The 20,061-nt window shown below is 46.6% G+C and overlaps 1 protein-coding gene and 1 long non-coding RNA gene across 3 annotated transcripts; one reads left to right on the forward strand and one right to left on the reverse strand.

Annotated features, from left to right (window-relative positions):
• Window positions 1-482: 482 nt before the first annotated feature.
• Window positions 483-17,863, reverse strand: CNOT6L (CCR4-NOT transcription complex subunit 6 like). Its single transcript, XM_027668198.1, has 12 exons — window positions 17,648-17,863; window positions 7,656-7,777; window positions 7,257-7,443; window positions 6,682-6,767; window positions 6,441-6,530; window positions 5,603-5,671; window positions 5,148-5,305; window positions 4,430-4,584; window positions 4,005-4,156; window positions 3,076-3,300; window positions 2,416-2,618; window positions 483-2,167 (listed from the first exon to the last, which is right to left on the reverse strand). The coding sequence occupies exons 2-12, from the start codon at window positions 7,765-7,767 to the stop codon at window positions 1,955-1,957; spliced, it is 1,650 nt and encodes a 549-aa protein (XP_027523999.1). The 5' UTR covers window positions 7,768-7,777; window positions 17,648-17,863; the 3' UTR covers window positions 483-1,954.
• LOC113959285 lies at window positions 13,982-17,710 on the forward strand. Of its 2 annotated transcripts, XR_003531761.1 has the most exons (4): window positions 13,982-14,738; window positions 15,808-15,965; window positions 16,666-17,040; window positions 17,423-17,710. It is a non-coding gene; the product is annotated as an uncharacterized LOC113959285 (long non-coding RNA). The 2 variants fall into 2 exon arrangements; XR_003531760.1 differs by lacking the exon at window positions 17,423-17,710 and having other exon boundaries at window positions 16,666-17,126.
• Window positions 17,864-20,061: the final 2,198 nt, after the last annotated feature.

Consider the following 20,061-nt stretch of genomic DNA (forward strand, 5'->3'; position numbering starts at 1 on the left):
TTTTTTCCATCCCCGTCCTCTCCCACCCTGATTATTACAAAACATTGGTGTTGGGTTTGTGTTTTTATTACTAAACTCCTCTGCAGTTCATAGACAACCATGGGTGACCTGGAAATTCCATTTTATACAAACAGCTCAAAAAAATACTGGGAGTGAAGTATGGTGGGAAACACTGCCCACGTTGGGAGTTACCGTGCGTGGAGGAACAGGAGGAGCAGGTCAGTGCACACCTCCAGAGAAGAGCAACCCCCCCTTCCCAAAAAAAAACATACAGCAGCTGGTTACGGAAAGGTAATGTCCACAAAATTAAGTTTTTCATGCTATTCTACTTTCCAGTACTCTCAACAAATCCATGTGCCATAGCCAAGGTGGGGAAGGCTGAGGTATATTCAGAGATACCTGCACCCAGAGGAAAATCAATCTGTAAAGGGCCTTTTTTTTTTTTTTTTTTGCTTTTTGGTTTTGGGGTTGGTTTTTTGGGGTTTTTTTGCACAAATCAGGTGCCGCACAGGAATTTTCCCCAGCTCCCATTGCTTCCAATTGATCACAGACCACTAATGATGCCTCCATTTTTTTAGGCACTTCTTTTCCAAGGGAAAAGTTGTAATTTTGTTGAACCCATTTTTGCATTCTGGTCCACCCCACCCCCTCCCCAACCTCCAACCAGAGTCAGGGAACAGTTTCTCCTCTAAGTCCAATTGAGGTCTTTTTTTCCCCCTATATGGATAATATCCACAACAAAGGAAATGTTTAATTAAAGAGAAACAGCCTGACTTGGCAGTTTTGCAAGACAGAAGGTGGCTCCTTAGTATTGAAAACTAATTTCACAATTTAAATTGGACTTTTTTTTTTTTAAAGTATACGAATGAGACATAAATATAGGCTTATCAATCTGCTTAAAAATTTCATTCACATCATGGAAAATGTTTTTCATTTATTAAAAATATCACATTTGGAGACTAGAAACAGTAAAGTGCATGAAAAGTTTCAAATAGAAATTCAAGAAAATCTTATAGCAGCAAAAAAGCAGAATAAAGAAAAACTTAAAAACACAGACACGACCTTTTCCTATCACTGTGCCTTGTTTTTTAAAACATTAAGCAGCCAAACAGGTTTGTGTTTTGTTTTGTTTTTTTCAGAAAATTGCATCACGTTTAATGCCTATTCAGGCACAAGGTTTTGAACTGGCCACCCAGAGCATTAAAAGGAAGGAAAAAAAGGATTTCCAACACATCCAAAGAGCATTAACAGTTGGGAAGGAACCAGCAGCTTTTTAATTCAACCCTGACCGACAACAGCTCCCAAATAAATTGGCATCAGGAGGATTTAGAGCTCGAATTTGATCACAGATATTTGGCTATCTTTGGTTTTCTGATAGTAGTGAGACGAGGGGCAGGGCCGCGCCGCCAATCATTTATAGTCATGTATTAAGTGCTTCGCTAATGTGCAAATTTTATGTTGGACGCAGAGTTCAGTCTCTGTTTTGGGTTCAAACAAACAGTATTTCTAATATTCTTCCTACAAAAACAAGCATCTCTAGTTTTGCTTTTCTTTGTCTTAAAAAGGTTGGCTCATTTCGCCACGTTCTGGAAAAAAGCATTACCTTGAAATATGTTAAATGCCAAGTTATTAATCTCATTTGTCCGTTTAGAAGTGCAGCTTCCTACTGAAAAGAAAAAGCCAGTTTAAAATAAAATAAAAAAAACCCCAAACAACCCAAAACAAAAAAATTAAATTAAAAACCTGGAAAGGGGAATAATACTTTGGTTCCAGCCCTAGTGCCAAATGATACCAATATGCACCAAAATGTGCAAAAATCTCATATCAAACACATAAGGAAAAGGAGCTCGAAGCAGCAGCTTAAGGTTGGCCATACTTCACTCCTATATACTTGGATTTACAACTGTACAGGTCCGTGGGAACAGGTCCGTGCCCTTCCAGGGGCAGGGCTGCACTACCTCCGGCTCGGGAGGTGCACCCCGTTGACGAGAGGCAGGAGCGGAGGGTGGAGTTCCAGCTGGGTGAGCAGGGAGAAGTGGTCGGAGGGGATGTGGGGGTGTGGGCACCCAGTGATGTTGTTGTCCACCAGCCACTGAGGGTCCAAAGGCCCCAGGACTCCGAGCACGTTCATGTGGGTGTTGGAGTAGAAAATGTAGTCAATCACACCCTGCGGAGAGAGGGAGAGACACCGGTGTGAGAACGGGGACCGGCGAGAGGCACCGCCCTGGGACTGAGGTAAGACATCCATTCCCATTAAACCACTGGCCACAGCCAGGCTGGAAGCTCAAAAATTCCAGGAAACCATAAAGCTGCGAGCGGCAGGAACAGCACGAGTAGGAAGCGGCAACGAAGCGCTTACAGGGGCCGAGGGGAAGACACCCAAGGGTCAGGGAATTAGGACAAATCGCTGCTTACTTTGAAATCAAAAGTGTAATTGGTGTAAGGCATCAAGTTGTTCTCGTAGGCGCTCTTGAGCTGGAAGCCGTGCGTGATCCTGCCTTCGGAAGCTCCGTTCTTCCCGTTCCCGCTGAAGTTCATGAGACACTCGTTGTAACGCAGCTCCTTGAAGTCCTTGTGGTTGTCGGCCACTATGCCGTTGCTTAAGTATTCCACTACACCTGTTGGCAAGGGGATTTAGGGAGACAGGACTCAGGGAATGTTGGCCTCAGAGTTAAAAACCAAAACACCACTAAGACATGCCAGGAGATTGGAAAAGATGTTAACTAGCAAAGCAAAGCCCTCTCCTTAGGAAGTTTTTATCAGGAACTCGCGTGTTTCCTACTTCTTATTGCTGCTCCAGGCACGGGGATTTATTTAATGATTTATTTAAGATCTATTTGTGCTTTCCTACACTTTTGTAGGTACTACCAGCTTTCCTGGAGCACAGAGCTGACTACAGAAAGACTCAACCAGAGGACTCACAGTCTCTCCATTCAGATTCCAAAGACAGCTGTTCCTAGGGGAGCTTTCATCCACATCTCCCCAGGGAAGTGGAAACTGCCCCGTCACTCTCAAGAGGAAAACGAGGATTCAAACGCTCTAAAAAGGCAAGTTAAAAATGAAGGTGAGTGTTACCTGAATCAGGCAGGGAGTTGAGATCCGCACACAGCACCAGAGGGATGGAGTTCAGATCTGCTGTCGGGCTGCTGGGCCTGCTCGAGGCTTTCTCCAGGATGTTTTTCAGTTCCGAGACAAACATCATGGTCTGGATGAGTTTCACATCTGAGTATTCGGGGTCCCAGTGCATGTGGGCATTGGCCACGATGAGCAGCTGCTTGTCCACGTGAAGCGATTTCATACCTGGACAGACAGGTACAGTTCTGGCAGTGAAAGGTTGCTCCCACCTGTTAATCCTCGGGGTGTAGCTACTCAGGGCTCAGTGTCAGACACGCCATCAGATGGATGTGTTTTCATTGCTCAAACCTGCTGATAAGCCTGCAGAATGTACCTGGGTGCGAAACACTGTCGCTGTTTTTACTGTTTACCTGAGCTGCAAGGTGGGGCACAAAGTCCCAGGCAGCTCCTTCCAGGCCTGGAATTTAGCTGTTCTCTTCCTCTGAAGCCATCAAACCCCGGCCACGCAGACAGAGCAGGGTGGCAATTTTATCTATGTTGGAATTGTCTGCTGCATCTTGATCAAACTTAATGAAAATGTGACAGTCAGTCAATCAAGAGGCAGGAAAAGATACCTGATAATCTCCTTCTTCCACATCAGTACGTTAGCACTGACATCTAATTACTGGGGGAGGGTGGAAGGAGTCAATCAAGGGGAGAAAAAAGAGGGTTGAAAATAGAAGCTGAACATTATTGTCCACCACTGGTGAGAGCAAATGTGTGTAAATACAGTGGCCTTGGGAAAGCTGAGTTGTTCAAGCAGAATTTAACACAGTAAGGAGGGACAAAAGTTCGGGAATAGTATTCCAGGAGATGGATTTACTAGAAATAACTCGTGCCTTTCCGTGGAACTGAGTAACCACTGGAAACACCACCACGGCCGTACTCACTTGATCCAAATAATTCCTTGTGCACCTCCAGCACCACGGCGACTCCGATGTTGTCCTTGGTCATCACTCTGTTCAACATGGCTTCCGAACCTTCCGAGTTGGCCATGGCCACCTGGTTGAACTCCACCGTGTGCTTCTGCACCAGCGTGAACCTGAGCCAACACAGGGAACCACCTGTCAGCAGGGCTGACCCACAGCCCCCGTGGTGCCACTGTGTGAAAACCATCACTTGCCTGTTCTCACAGCCCTCCCTCTGTCCCAAACCGCTCAAGCCCGTTTCTAGACGTGACCCGAAAGGTGTATTTTTGCTTCCGGAAACAGCAAAAACTCCCAAAGGGAGCTCAGGCTTTGGGAGACTTCATCCCAATCACTGAGAACTGTTCTGAGGTTTGAACTATTTTTAAAAAGCTGCTCCTGCCCCTTACTTTTCAGTTTTGAAGAATATGGCGCAGCCATCCACATGCTTTTTCTCCTGCTCGGACATGATTTTGGCACGTGACTTCGGAGAAAAGAATCCGTCGTATCCCCGTTCCTTCAAGGCTGGCAGAAAAAGGGTGAAGTATTGCTCCGTTTCCACTTCCTGGAATTGAACACAAACACCTCAGGCTGAGAAGTGAAGGGGAACCCTTCCACGTGCCTGCCTTGGCTTGCGGTCAGGAGCTCCCACCGGAGCGAAGAGCTGCTGTTTGCACAAGCTGTGTCACTCCCTACACTGGGAGTGCTTCCTGCTGGGAACTCGTCTGCATCCCTGGACAGCCTGGGATCCCTCCCAAAGGTGAAGTGACAGATGTATTTGGAATAGCAGGAGATTACACCTGGTATTTTTGACACTGGAATGCAGGTACCGTCCTGGGTTAACACTTGGGAGAGGCGGACAGATATCCAGGGATTGATATTTCACCTGGGAGCCCTTTGGCACAATGGTCTCTCAACTGCTCTGGAACGAGACCTTCTCTTTGTGGTAACATTTGGGCTCCCAGAGGATTTCAGAGGTTGATCCCACAAGCACAGAGCTTGTATTGGGAAGCCCTGGAATTTGGTAACCAGCAGGTGACTATGGTGTTCTCAAGGGAACATTTAATTCTAGAGGTGGAGGTTCATGTTTTCTGCTGCTGATGGAAAATGCAGTTATTTTCCAGTTACCTGAAGACTAATGATATCTGCATCACAGTTGACTATTTCTTCCATGATTCCCTTTTTCCTGTACTCCCAGTTGAGTGCCCAGGATGGGCAGTAGCCATAGAGCTGCCGGGTGGCGTATTTATCACACAACACATTGTAACACATAACTGTAAATGAAGCTGGAGGGAAAGGAAGAAAGGAAGGGAAAGGTTATCAACCTCTGAAAATTACAATTATGAACTCTTTTGCTTGGGCAAGAGTGGCTGGAAGAGTTATGACAAAGCCTAACAGAGAAAAGAAATACCAGCATCCCAGTCAAATGACAAAAATTGTATTTACAGCACAGCCATACGTTGATTGTTCCAGCACAAATGAACACAAATTGCTGTTTTCACTCTGATACTGGAAAATGAAGCCCAAGGCAAGTTTTTCAGTGTGGTGTTGTGTGAACACAGGGGTAAGAACCACAGAGTTACCTGAGGGCAGAATTTGGTCTCGTTCTTTTAAAGTAATCCATGGCCTTGGAGGCAGCTGCTCTGGATGAACTACAAAAAAAATTAAACCAGTGATTAATTCAGGGTTTCTGTTTCTAAGGTGTAATTTCTAAGTCAAAATGGTGACTGAACAACAATGTGCTTTGTACCCCCAACTCCCCGAGTCTTTTTATGCTCCGGGGGAGGCGAAAATCGTTTAAATGACTCTAGTAAGAGAAAAATTGTCAGTTGTAAGATTCATGACTGGTTTTGTCTCTTGTTTCCAGATTTAGAAGCACCACCGAAATACTCCTGCACCTTGAACAATCTGCTTAAGAAGGAGGGGTAAATCCTGGTGTGCTTCAGACATCCCTTCTCCAAGAACCTTGCCCTATATCCATCATCCCTGCAGTTGGGGGACATCAAGTGGCAAAGCAGAAGGCCCAGCCACAGAACCAGAAAGCAAGATTTAAGTCAGGTACTGGATGTTCTTAATGGCTTTGGTGTTTCTCAATCTAAATTTGACATTCTGTGTGCATTCAGATGATCATTTTTAGTGGGAACTACCAAAACGGCTTCAGCAAACTTTGCACTTGGTTGGTAACTGAAGGGTTTCAAGCAGAAACCAGTGGGAACAGCTGGCTGTAACATGGGAGAAGCTCAGAAAATCCATGCCAGCCTCTTGCAGGGTGTGTGAGGGTGTGTTTGTGGGCATGACTGGAGCCAAGTGACAAAAATGCTAAAGCAGGTAGGAAATACCACAAGTGAATCAGAATCTTGTTTTAGCAGCAAACTCTACTTTTAAACCCTCCCTTGTCCACCAGATCTGTAGGGGCTGTACCTGCTAGATTGTCAAGCATGTAGTTCAGTAGCTTTCGGGTTCCGTCTGGATCCTGGTAGAGGCTGAGAATATCTTGGGATAAAGGATTGCCTGCCAACAGCAGAAAACAGCAGTGGGCTGATGAGTTTAATATCTCACAAAAACTGTCAAAAAGCCTTGAGGTGACAGACAAAGCTTTTGAGCCCAGACCCCTCAGGAATTCCTGAGTCCTTGTAGGATTATGGAACTGGAAGGAGCTCACCTTTCAAACCCAGGGTTTGTAGCTGGAAGAGCCGTCCAAGTTCATAAGGCAAAACCCGTAACAGATTGTTATTTAAAAGCAATTCCCTGCAGCAAATGCAAAAACACTTTGGGTGAGTATCACTGCAGAAGGAAACTCCTGATGCACTGTACGCTGCTCATCTTCAAAGAGGACATTTTTCACCCTGAATTTATTATGGAAAGATATGCCAATCTTCCTGTGTCAAAGCACAAGGGAAATACACTCGTTAGGGGGGAAAACAAAAAGCCACAAAACCTCCAAAACACAAAATGAAACCAGGGAGAATTTAAACAGCAGGCAATCACCAAGCCTCAAAGAATGTTTCAGAGCAGAAGACTTACAGTGATACAGAAGACTTACAGCTTACAGTGATGTATCAGTGATCAGAAAAGAAGGGCAGTGAACCCAAAAGTAATCACTAGAACTGAAGCTCTGCACCAATCTGGAATTTTTCAGGATTATTTGGAACACAAGAACAGAAAGCAAACTGAAACTCTCGCTCCCGATCCCGCGATACAAAATTTTGAGAGGTCAACCAGAATAACTCCTCTCACCTGAGAGACACCATGTTTCCTAGTTCTGCTGGTAAACTTCTGAGTTTGTTGGATGACAGATCCAGGTAAACCAGATTGTGGAGCTTGGCAATATCAGGTGGAATGCGAGTAAGATTGTTGTCATTGAGGTGCAGAGCTGTCAGGTGCGTCAGCGACCAGAGCGACGAACTTAAGCTCCGCACTCTGCCTGGAAGAGAAGAGCAAGGAACCACCCCTTCACACTGGAACCGTCAGATACAAATGGCAGGGGATGTCAGAATGATGAGATTTCCAGTGTGGAAGTCCAGTGCCACTCCTCCTCCCCCAGAAAAAACACGTTCACAACAGGATCCCCTGTCTGGAAGCATCTGGTGTGATCTGGGGCAGCAACAACCGGAACTCAAACCCAAACCAACTCACCTGAGATCTCCAACTCAGCCCAGTGTGACTTCTTCCCGTTGGCTACCTCTTCTGCTGACATGATGGTGTAAATTCTGCGAGGATCTGGAGGATCATATTTTTCCTTTGGCATCCCTGTTAGTCTGAAAGACCACCACAAGTGTTACCATCTGCCACTCGACAGCACTCCTTCATCGCCCTTCCCCGGGGACACTCGGCAATAGCACGTCCTGGAGTTCATGTCTCACGTTCGTTAGCTCCATTTTCCCATTAACTATCCAGCTTTTCTCTTTTGTGCTTCTTCGTGTTTGGGATCAGCCAAGACCTTTCCACTCCTAACGACCCAGGAGCTCAGGCAAAGTTCTTATTAGCTCTGGGCACACGGGTCTCCAGCCCAGTGCAAAACATGAATATCAGATGCACTCATGTCCTAAGGGCACACCAAATTCATCCCATCTCATTGTCCTGACTCTAGTCAGAAGGGACCTCCAATGTCCCATTCAAAAATATCAGGAGAGATTTTCCTCCATACCTCCCCAGACCGTTGTGCTGAGCAGGACTGGGTGTGTTTGGTTATAAAACACAAGGTCAGGTGAGTTTGCTGTTTCCTGGTCTTTTCTTCCCCAGACACACAAAATCCACAAGCCTCGATTTTACACCAATCCAAAGCAGCTGCTCCACAGGACGCAGCTTTTCCCCCACGCCTCTCCTACAACTGGCTGCAATAGCTGTGAAGCTCTTAAAACAGCTACATTTGAGGAAACAAGCTGAGGTCTTTTTCAGCAAGTCCAACTAAAGAGACATCCCACAGACCCTTTATGAGCGTGCTGCACTGTAGTTTCTTCCAGCTGACGCAGGCGGCCAAAGCCGCGCTCCGGCATCGCACGGCAGCGGGAGCTGGCAGGGCTGTCCCCTGAGAAGGGTCTCAGTTACAGGGCTGCCGCTTCCTTCCCGAATGCCCAGGGAAATTCCAGGGGCAAATGTGAGCCCCACATCTAATTATAGCCCCCTGCTATTTCCAGGTGAAGTCACGCGGGGAGGAGAGCCACGGGATAAGAGGATTCTGTGCTCACACTGCCCGGAGCGGGGCCGTGAACGAACGGGTTACTTAAGGACAAGGGATTAGACCTGAAATCCTTCGCTCCTCGTCCCAGAACCCCAAAATCAAACAACACAAACAGGCTGTGCCTTGGGAGTGCTAAATCTCTGGTGCTTGGGTTTTGCTGGATTTATCTTCACTCTTCAACAAGTGCACGTGCAGATGTGAGGAGCACTTGAACAGATTTCTAAGGGGAAACACAAAAGCTCTGAGGGGGAAAATGGAGCAGAAAGCCAGCAAAGGGTTTATGGCAGAAGGGAGCTTTTACAATCTCTACGTCCTAATCATCAAACATTTTGAACTGATCCAGGTGGGTCTTTGTTTTGCTGTTTAATCTGTCACACTCGAAACAATCTGTACTTCAGCACATCTGGACCCAGGGCATGGCAAACTTTGCTGTCCAGCTCCCAGGATTTGGGCGAGTGCTGCATGGTGGAAGTCCCTAAACCCACGGTGGTGAGACCATCTGAGTCACCCCATGCTCATGCACAGCAGCCCAGAGATGACCACTGCCCAGGTGACACCATCCGAAAGCTCCGGGACTGCAGTTTCCTCCCTGGCAGGGCACCCAATTAAATTATCTTGAAGTATCACTCATTAAGACAAGTGCTCTGCCAGTTCAGAGTGATTTGTGGCTGTCAGAGGCCTTCCAAAGAAATGAGCCCTGAGCTGTGAGGCAAAGACACGCACATTTTTCAGCTGTTACTCACTTTAATACGGCTTTGAAATCGCAGTGAGTCAAACAGGCAGCAGTGTCATTGCCACAGTTACAGAAAAGGGAAAACAAACCTAAATCAAATATACTTTTTTTTTTTCCTTCTACATAACAGCAACATTGAGCAAGACTTGAAAGCCACTATGTGTATTTCTTTTTTAGGCAAAAACCGAATTTTGCCTCGTTCCCATCTCCCACCTGCTTGTCCTGGAACTAAAACAATATCCAGAAATCCCAGCCTGCTTTTGCTCAGTCTTCAGGGAGCTACACTGAGTTCCCTGAATCAGTTAATCCCAAAATCAGATGTGCATGAGTGCAAATTTTCACTGGCTTTTCTTCTAAAGGCTCACCTCGGAAAACTTCAGACTTCTAAAACCTGCTCTCTGCTACAGAAATATATAGTGTGACCCCGATTTTGTGTAAATCAAACACAAAATCTCTTCCTGATTTTGTGTAAATTAAAGAAAACCTGAAGTTGACAACATCAGTGCATTAATAAGAACAATATTTAAGCTCTGGGGGTTCCTAACGTAAGTCTTTGGGTCCAAGTCCATCCCCAAAAACCTGAAGCTCACTGGCAGAGCAGGATTACTAAGTGTGGTCCCAGGTGAGCTTAAGCTGCCCTATCTTAGGCGTACATAAGAAGGGCCAGGGGCAGGTCCTGGGTTTGCCAGCAGTAGGCCTGTGCCTGCCTTTTTCTTTTTTTTTGACTTCTGTGTTTTTATGCTGTTTTACTGACTGCTTTTTTTGTGTATGGCCCACGCTGACTATCATTTAAAGCCTGGGGAAAAAAAAGGCATAATGGAACAGTACTGAAGGTGTGGAGCATCAAAGAAGAAAGGCTGAGCTGTGAGGCTGCACCACAGGCTTTTAATCTGAAGGTATGTTTTCCTGGGCAACAAACAACAGGAGCTTCTGGGTTTCAGACAAGCAGTCCCTTCCCCAGGGAGGGTAGAGGATGCATTTCTTAAATTACAGTGACTACAACACGTTTTGTTTAAGCTCTTTCATACCTCAATGCATAAATGAATTGCCTGTCTCTAACGAGGAAGCAAATGGAAAAGAGCTGTGGCAGCATCTCCCTGCAGCCCTGTGCTCATGGATGTCTGGAACAACCCCAAACCCTCCCTCCAGCAGAGTGACATTCTTTGTGATCCTTTTTTTTTTTTTTTTCCCCCCCCAGCCTCTGTATATGGATGAGTCAAAGTGCTGAAGCATTTTGAAAACTATGCAGCAGACAGCCCTGAATCACTCCTCCTTCCTCTGCACCGGCCAGCCCCCTTCCACAGGGTGATCCCTGCCAGGAATCAGCGATCCTGCCGGCTGACGGGGCGGGAGCGTGCGTGTGTGTACACACGGGCACGTGTTGTTTAACGCAGGGAAGTCGGACCGGGAGCCGGAAAACACTTTTATCTGTTGATCTATGATCTGAATATCTGTTTACGTGTTTTGTAAGCAGGCCCGAAGGGCTGCAAAGGGAGGAGAGAACGGCTCTTGTCTGCACTAAGCGTGCTCTGCTTTCGGGAGTGTGTGACAAGAGTCTCCCCATTCTGGCCTCCCTAAGGAGATGAGAAGCACAGCCAATACCCACTAATACAAAAACTGGCTTAAGTACTCTGGGGGGGGGAAGGAAAACCAGGAAAATAAGGTGGTTTTTTTAAGGGTATGTTAGGGGGATTTTAAAAAACACTGGTAATAGTGGGGTATGTATAGATGTGTTAGCTTACGGTAAACTACTTTGTATATCCATATATATGGTATTTACTGTGCATATACCAGGAGGAAAATATTGGGGAGTGGGGAATTTTGACAGCCTTTTGCTTGGATCTGAGCTTTCTTTACGGTTCTTCCCTGCAGGAATGTGTCCAGCCACCTCTGTGTCCACTGTCTCTACCAAGAGTCCAACGAGCACCCAGAGTGTACCATCCCAGGTAACTCTCTCTTTCCAGTTTCTTATTCCAAGTAACCTATTTGGGAACAAAGATTAGCGGGGAAACAAATAAAAATGTCCCTTCGTGGGTTTTAAACTAAAAAAAAACCCCAAAACCAATTTTTGAGGAGATTTCAAACGATCTTAGAGGAAAGTATAATCAAAGTACATAAATAAAGACTCCTTGGCCATGAGTAAGTATCCTACAAACAGGAAGAGAGTTAAACATCTTTGCAACCCTCAGGTTCAGCCTTTCAATTCCTTAACTTGAAACTTTTGAGGATCTCTGCACTGGTGCTGATAGGATGGAGAGCTGTTCCTCTCAGGTGTAACTGGCCAGGATGTTTGTGCTGGGAAGGAGAAGGGAACAGACTCAATCTTCTCTGGCACAGAGCACAGGGAAATAAAAGTTGCTGGTGGGAACAGGGACAGGTAAGAGGTAACCATGAACGTGGAGCTGGCAGTAAATTCAGCAGTGGTGGGATCTCAGGGGCCTTCCTGTTATCACTCCAACAAAGACCATAAAAGGCCAGAGAAACAGAGCAGTCATAGAAGCAAACTCTGGAGAAAACCAGCAAAAGCCAAGGGGAGGAGCGGGAAGGGAGGGAAGGAGCTGTATTTGATTAATTCTAGAGCCAACTGGCACACACTTGATGGAAATGTTAATTGTCCTACTAACATATACCCACTAGTTATACCCCCCTTCCCTCATCTCCTCTAAATGAAGCACAGACTCTTTTCTTAAATCACAGGTAACATAAGAATATCCAGGTTTCCACCCTTCCTCTTCCTCCGTGTCACACCCCCACTTACAAGAACAGCTGAACTATTTACTGCATGGCAATACTACATGGCATTACGTAGGGAATTTTTATTTCTCTACTTAGTTAACATTCAGTTTTCACTCCAAAAGAACAGTTTCTGCTCTGCTGGAAGTAGCCAGTTACCTCTCATTGTGTGCATGACAGCTCCTGAATATCTGCACCAAGTCACAGAGTGATACCCTGCCTTTGTCTGCAGGTCCCTTTTATACTTTTATGCTTTCAGAGGAGCTCTTGGGGCTGGTTTACATGCAAACACAGGGCAGGTCACTCCCAAAAAGTAAGGCTCTGCTTAACAGAAATGCTGACAAGGGGCTATTATAGAGCAAGAAGAGTTTCAACAGCCAGCCTGTAAATAAATCTAATCAGAAGCCCCCAAAGGGCTGGTTTAAATAGTATATTTATTTATTTACGCAAGTATCTCGCAGTGTTCCAGAGAAATGACCCATTTGCAATGCTGCTCCAGCCCCTGGAGAGTGCTGGGCTTCTAACGAGATCCAGGACAGAGTGGCTTAAAGGATTAGGAACTGAAGTCACTGGGAGTGTGGGGAGGGAAGCAGCCAGCGCCGGATCAAGACAAAACACTGTCCTGGGCTGTGAGCACGGGGCAGAGCTTAAAGCAGGTTTCCCTAGGGCTGGTTTGACAGCCACAGGACTGGGGAGATAGAAAAATCCCAGCAGCCAGAGCAGAGTAAGCTCCAAGTGTTGGGGTGTGTGAAAGTCCCTCGGAGCCGTGAGGGAAAGAGCTGCTTTATTGACGAGCCTGATCCGACAGCCATTCAGTCGCCGCTCAGGAATGACAAAGACCCTGCTCAGGTTGCTGCCAGCCAACACCTTGTCTCATTCAACTCCTCGGGATCAATAACTGGAGAAGAGTCAGCTATCGACCTATTTTTTGAGGGAAAACTCCACCGGAATCATGAATCAGTAAACGGGGAGCGGCCTTCTCAATGAACCTTTCTTTAAAATACAGCTGGAATCATCAATAACCTTTCACCCCTCAAAGAAAAGTTTGTGCTAAGAGAAAAGAAATGAGATTATTTCCACGGCCACGATGTTATCTTCCCCTTTCAGTGGGAGGCTGCCAGCACTTTCACAAAATAAGCAAAGCCCAGCAACACTTCAGCTACTCTCCCTCCACGATTGAGAGATAAGGCCCGGCTTATCACCCACAATCTGTTCTTCCCAGCAATAATTAACAGCCTGCCACCATAAAAACTCACTGCAGACAGCTTTAAAGTTACAAGGCCTGCCCTGTTCAGCTACAGGTAGGTTCGGATGAGTCAAGATTTTAAAAGAAAGGAGGACAAAGAAAAAAAAAAACCCAAAGGAAAAAGTACACACCAATAGTGGAAACTGTTTCGCAATCGTTGGCACAATAAATGAGCCCAGTCTGAACAGGCCACAGGATGCTGCCCCAGTGCTCAAAGTAGCTGGGCTTGTATGCTCAGGATAAGAGGGAAGGGATCTGTTTAAAACAAAGCAGTTCATAGGCGTAAACCCTGTTCTGCATAGGGTATATTTAAATGTACTTTGCTTTTTAAATCCAGGAAGTAAAAAAAAGCTTGTCTGATAGCCTGAGCAAAGCATATTATTTGGATATCGAAAGACAGTTCAGCTGCTTCTGTATCTGATGATCCCAATCTTTCCCATGGGCATTTACACCATACTTAAACTTCCAAATAGAATCACAGACTGGCCTTGGACACTTCCAGGGATGGGGCAGACACAGCTTCTCTGGGCAACCTGTGCCAGAAGAGATGTTGAACTTGTGTGGGTTCCTCTGTTCGGTCACCCAAAGGGATTTCACCTAAAGCCAGGGAATAACTTTTTGGCAAGTTTTGCTGAAGTTTTTCAGGTTGGTTTTCTGATATTTCTCAATATACTGGCATGTGAGAAGTTAATTTACAGAGTTCTCTGAAAGGAAGTTAAAGAAGAGAAATACAGTCCAACCCATCCTGCTTTAGAGAAATGGAGTGTAGAGCAAGAGCACAGACCCAGTGGTACGTGCAAGAGGCAGGTATGGATTCAGGAATGCTGAAGCCTTGTTGACAGCTTCAGGTTTTAAACCACATAATTTTCCAAGTAGAAAATGCTTGTGAGTTATACTCATCTCCCCCACGTACACGTCCAGGGCTGTTTTGTCCAGACCTGCCACGAAATAAATGGCCAGTGATTTAAAACTGAACTATTCCACCTTTACCTGCCCAGGCAGTACCTGGCAGCAAGCAGAAAAACACCTCGCAGTTCAGCACAGGACTAGTCTCAAACCTCCTGGTCTCAAAGTACATAATAGATGTGCTTCTCTCACCCACTCAAAATATTCCTAATTTGTCTGGTGAACTCCACTACCTCACAGCCTGTTGCTCGAGACTAAGGAGGAGAAGGAAGAGGCTCATTGCACAGGTACAAACATGTGCCTGGAGACGGAACTGCTCCCAGTGGTAAAATGCAATTTGGCTGGAGGAAGAACTGCAAGCCAAGGGCCAGCTGACAATGGGAACCCGGCTCTTCCTGGCACCTGGGACTGTTCTGGTATGTGAGAAGTCATCTGGCCCCGCTCGCTCTCCTTTTGCTTTCTTAACTTTCCAAAACAAAAAGGGATTCAGAGGAAAGGCGTTCACAAGTGGAAATTTCGGCGGGGCGGGGAATTCATCCTGTGCTGGCTCCTTCCAGGGCCAGCTGGAAATCAGCGGGGCAGAAGAAAGAGAAATTGAGTTTTAAGCTGTAGAGGAAGCAGGAGCGAGTTTGCTGGAACTCCTCTCAGTACTGCCCCGATGGGCCTTTTCCTGCCCGGTGCTGCGAGTTCCATGAGGCCAAGAAAATGTGGAAAGGAGTGTTTTCTTTTACCTGCAGAGGGCAGGGGCTGAGCAGTGCATTCCAATACGTGCTCCAACAAGGAGAGAGCGAAGCAGCTCTTTGGAAAGGCCAAGAGAGGCTGGCAGTTCCACAGGGCTGGCAGTGGTTCCTGTCTGTGCTGATCCCCATGGATGACTGGGTGACACCTTCACATTTCCTTCTGAGAGTTTAAATTCTGCTCCAGCTCCCAGCCTGGAGCAGGGAGAAGAGCAAAGGATATTCCCCATGTGGAAAAAAGAAGAGCTAAACACCTGCAGAAGCAAGTCTTCAGCACTCTCTCTAGACTGCTCCTCAAGCCAAGCCAGAGCCTTTTGAGAGGGCCTTTAGATTGATATCTTAGGAAGGGGGAAAAAAAAAAAAAAGCAAAACTAATTTGTGATTAGAAGGCACAAAGATGTTCACTCAGATGGAAGTATTCCTGAAAAGCGAGGGGGAAACTACCCGAGCAATTCATTCAGCTGCCCTAGAGGGTAAACACTGAACTTGAGCACCATCCACAAATCCCGATTATTATTAACAGCTTGACCAAAAGCTTATGGTTTTTGTAGTTCTCTTTGTACTTGTGAAATCTGATGGACTGAAAAAAAAAATACGTTTGACACCAAAGCAAAGAGGGGGGGTCCCTCTGCAGCCACACGAGGCTGAACATTCCTCCCTCTCCTGCACTTTGTGGAGCTGCCTCAGCCCAAGAATATTTTTTTGCTTTTACAAAAAGCATTTCAGATGTTTAATTGGGTCTTTACTTCCAGGCAGTTGGAAGCAGCAGTCTGGGGAGCTGCTGACTTGCAGCAGCAATCGTGGCTGAAGGATCCTTAATCGGGAGCTTTGGTTCGCATTCCCATTTCCAACACAGCCTCCAGAGACCACGGGGGTATGCATAACTTGGGGAAGAGGAAAGGCTCCACAGGTAAATCATAAATGCCATTAACCACTTACATCAGGAAATGCCAAAGCAGGGGTGGACACACACACAGCCTTATCTGCTCCTTGTTCACAGGTGCAGGTTACAAGCTGAAGTTGAACTACCTGTGTGCAAGACACCCTGACAGCTCAGTGGGGCTCTGTCCTGTTCCCTGCTGTAGCTTCCAAAACCCCTCTGTTCACTCACTGCACCTGAGTTGTGGCTAAAACTGCTTAGAGCTGATTTTTCTTCGCCTTGGAGCATTTTTCTGAGCAATGGTCTAACGCCTCCCCTTGAAAGGGATAAAATGTGTTTCTTGTAGAACACCATACAGTGTATTTCTGCCTATCTTTAATCCCATTTCACTGAACACCTGTCAAACTGCTTTCTGGTGGTGCCTGAACACTCCTAAAGTTGCTTTTTGGGTGATGCCCAAGAAACTGCAAAGCTTTTTCTTCTAAGCAGGGCTCCAGAGAGATTTTTCTTCCACTGCTCTCTGTTATTCAGAGTAAGTTCAGCTTGGGTTGAGGGGTTTTTTTGGGGTGGGGTGGATGTTTTTTCTTGTTCTCAACTCTCCTCATACAAGCCTTTTATGACACAGAAGGAGAGCAGCAGAATTCCAGAACTATTGTCACCACCTAAAGATCTCGATAAAGAAACATCCTAAAACAGTCTCTTTTTTCCTTTTTTTTTTTTATCCTTACAGGTGAGATGGAGAGGCTGCACAGCCAAATCACTGAAACCCAAAGAATTAATCAGGTGAAGTTACACTGTGAGCAGCACCCAGGCCTTGATTACAGCCTGTCATCAAGGGAACCACAGAACTTGGGCAAAAAAAAAAAAACATTACAAGAGGCTTAGCATTTAATGCTCTAAAGTAGTAAATCCACAGCAAATCCTCCTGAATCTAAATATGCCTAAGACATATTTTATCTTATTTTTTAAAGTTTTCTCGAATGCCATCTTACACTCCCAAACTAAGCTCCACTGTTGCTTTTGCTTTCTCAGTAGTATGCAAATTGGGTTACATCCCATGCCTCGAGTGCCCTTTTGGCATCCCAAAAGCTCCTTCCAATAAACAGTAAGCAAGCCATTTATTTGGATTTCTCTCCCTTTTTAAACTCAAGTAACCTGCAAGTGTCTTCTGATAATTTTTTAGAATTTTTGGGGGGCAGTTCAAAAAAGTTTGCTCAGAAATTATGCATGTTACAGACACATAATTTTACCCCTTAAAACCAGAATGACCTCCTGCAGGTTTTAGTAACAAAAAAAAAAAAAAAAAAAAAGAAATACACCTCCCCACTTGTGCACATTGAGTCTGAACAAAAAAGTCAACAGCTGCTGTGATCTACCTAAATGTAAGTTTTAATTCTTGATGGTTTAGATTTAAATTAAGCAGAGACTTACCCAGTGTGGAAATTAATTAATTTTTCTCCACTGGTGCCTTTTCATTTTCCTACCAGAGTCCATATGCACCTTGGGATCACCTTCTGGCTTATTTCTCCTAAGACTGGTGTGAAAGCTAAACTTGGTCAAAAGCCTGCCTGGGTTTTTGGCAAAACCAAGGGTGTTAATGGAAAACAACCCCAGTCCACATGGGAAGAAAATAATCCCAGTTTTAACATGAAATGGAAGTTTTACCAACGCCTCTGGACCAAAAGAAAACAAGGAGCTGTAACATCACTTACTTCCACAAGAGAATTCCCACTGTAAACTGATGGAGCTCCTACAGATTCCGGATAGGAAGAGGAGAGCCACACACAGCAAATACACCCGGAGCAGCCGTCCCTTCCCTTCCGAGCCAGGCAAACAAACACCTGACCACGCTACATCCCTGGAAACACGGTGCTCTACTGGCAGACAGGGAAAAACAGCCTTTAAAAAACAAAAACAAGCTCTATCAGTAAAAGTGCACTTCTGCAGATAAACTGCTCCTGCAGCTGGGACTTCTGCTGGCACAGCTCTGTCGGTCACGGGTCACACTCCGGCACCGCGCGCGCAGACAGAGCTGTGCCAGCAGAAGTTTGCCGTGCAAACCTGGGGGGAAACTCGGGAGCCACTAACATGGATCTGCAAAGGCCTGTGTTTTTCCAACAGTCTGATGAGGAGGAGCCCGTCTTACCCCTGGCACGTGGATCTCTTGCTTCCAAGCACAGAAGAAAACTGGACTTCACACAGGAACACGGTAATACCTGTGAGCCATTTACACTGCACTTTATCCTTCAATTAAATACACAAACTGAGCGAGGAAGAGCCCCCGTAGGAAGGGAAGATAAAAGGGAATAAATTAAACTGTGCTGTGCTTCAGCCCTTGGAGCAGCCCGCCCTCACTTTTAACAGTAAGAAGGGAGCAAAACTGAAAGTGTTTAACGGGATTTGTTTAGCAGGCAGCAGAGCACCCGCAGAATTTCCACCGCTCCGTGAAACCCAACAGCTGAACTGTAACAGGACTTTTGGCATCTTCAAAAATCCCCGGAGGAGATTTAACGCCCGAGTTGGTGCTCAAGCAGAAGTTCTGTTTGGGTGAGTCCACACGATACTGCGGATCATTATTCCAGAGCACAGAGCAGCGAGATGTCAGAAGTGCGCGCTGCCCATCTGCTCCGGAGAGAAATTATAAAATCAAGCTGGAAGTAACCTCCCACCACCCTCTGGGAGGGGAAGGAAAGCCACGGAGAAGGGCTACGTCCAGGAAGTTGGGTCAGGCTGCGGCGCAAAGCAAACCTCAACCGTCCAGCATGTGGGAGAGGGACGTGTGGCAGCACAAATTTCCCCATTTTCCATAGGGAGAACACAGAAGTAAAGCCACTGGCAGTCCCGCGTTTGTAGAGGCCGTGCTCCGCCTTCCTCAGAGCTTTCTGGCCCTCCAAAGCGGGACACAGCTTCTAGGAATTCCTTGGGTTGTGTCACGCTGTCGTTAGAAATAATGTACTATTTTTTTTCTTTTTAAAAATAAACACACGAGCATCACTTTCATCATCAGTCATGTCTGCGCACCCTGAGTGACTTCAGGGTGGGGTGTTCTTCCCTCCACGTTAGTTTTGGGTGGTGGGGGAGTGTCACAGAGAGGGGAGGGCATGGGTATGAATTTAACTGTAGGAAATTCCCTGCTTAACCAAGGCCACCTAGAATCTTTATCAGCAGGCCGGCTCCTGAGAAGCTGCACCTCCCCAAAACAAATACTCAGCCTATTCAAAGTTTCCAAAATGGCCCGATTAAAGCCACTGGTCTAAAGATTTCCAGAAGGTCAGACAAAAGCTGGTGGAGCAACTGAGCCCTTGGCCATGTTTACCACAGGCACTTCAGTTTAAAACCCAAATCCCAAACTGAGACAAAAACTCGGTGTTCAGCTGTGTTCTACTATTGGCAAGCACTGTGGCCTGGGCTGGCAGCACAGGTTTTACTGCAGGTGATGTTGCTGTCATCCTCCTACGGGACTGCTGTGGACCACTGGGAAACCACTAGGAAAAGGTGGTGAGACCAGTGACCCTCACAACAAAGCACACTCTCACTCCACAAACATCCTTTGCTGAAAAACACCCTCACCGACCTGCTGGAGGGTCACCCACGGTGCCAGGTGAAGGTCCCATTATGGGACGTGGGCTGGCACGGAGGAAGCTGTGGCCAAGTGCTTGTCCCACAGCTGAGCTTCACCCCATGCTTGGGTTCACCCCATGGCTGGGATTTGCCCCGTGGCCAGGATTTGTCCCATGGCTAGGATTTGTCCCATGGCTGAGGTTCACCCCATTACTGGGGTTCACCCTGTGGCCGGGATCTGCCTCATGGCCGGGATTTGTCCCATGACCGAGGTTCACCCCATGGCCAGGATTCACACCACGGCTGGGATTCACCCCACGACTGGAATTTACCCCATGGCCGGGATTTGCCCCACGACTGGGATTCACCCCATGGCTGGGATTCGTCCCACGACTGGGATTTATCCCATAGCCAGGATTCGCTCTAGGGCCAGGGTGTGCCCCATGACCGGGATTTACCCCACGTCCGGGATTCACCCCTCGGCCACGGTTCACCCCACGGCCAGGATCTGCCCCATGATCCGTCCCACGGCCGGGACCGGTCCGCTGGCTGAGCTTCACCCCCC

The sequence above is a fragment of the Corapipo altera genome, unplaced genomic scaffold (assembly GCF_003945725.1).
Source record: "Corapipo altera isolate COAL_440 unplaced genomic scaffold, ASM394572v1 214, whole genome shotgun sequence".
Classification (NCBI taxonomy): domain Eukaryota; kingdom Metazoa; phylum Chordata; class Aves; order Passeriformes; family Pipridae; genus Corapipo; species Corapipo altera.

Coding starts and splice junctions, on each gene's coding strand:
- CNOT6L (XM_027668198.1), bottom strand. CDS start 7,767: ATGCCAAAGGAAAAATATGATCCTCCAGATCCTCGCAGAATTTACACC. Junction 7,444..7,655: donor GGCTGAGTTGGAGATCTCAG/GTGAGTTGGTTT, acceptor CTTCTCTTCCAG/GCAGAGTGCGGAGCTTAAGT. Junction 3,301..4,004: donor CAAGGAATTATTTGGATCAA/GTGAGTACGGCC, acceptor CTGTCTGTCCAG/GTATGAAATCGCTTCACGTG.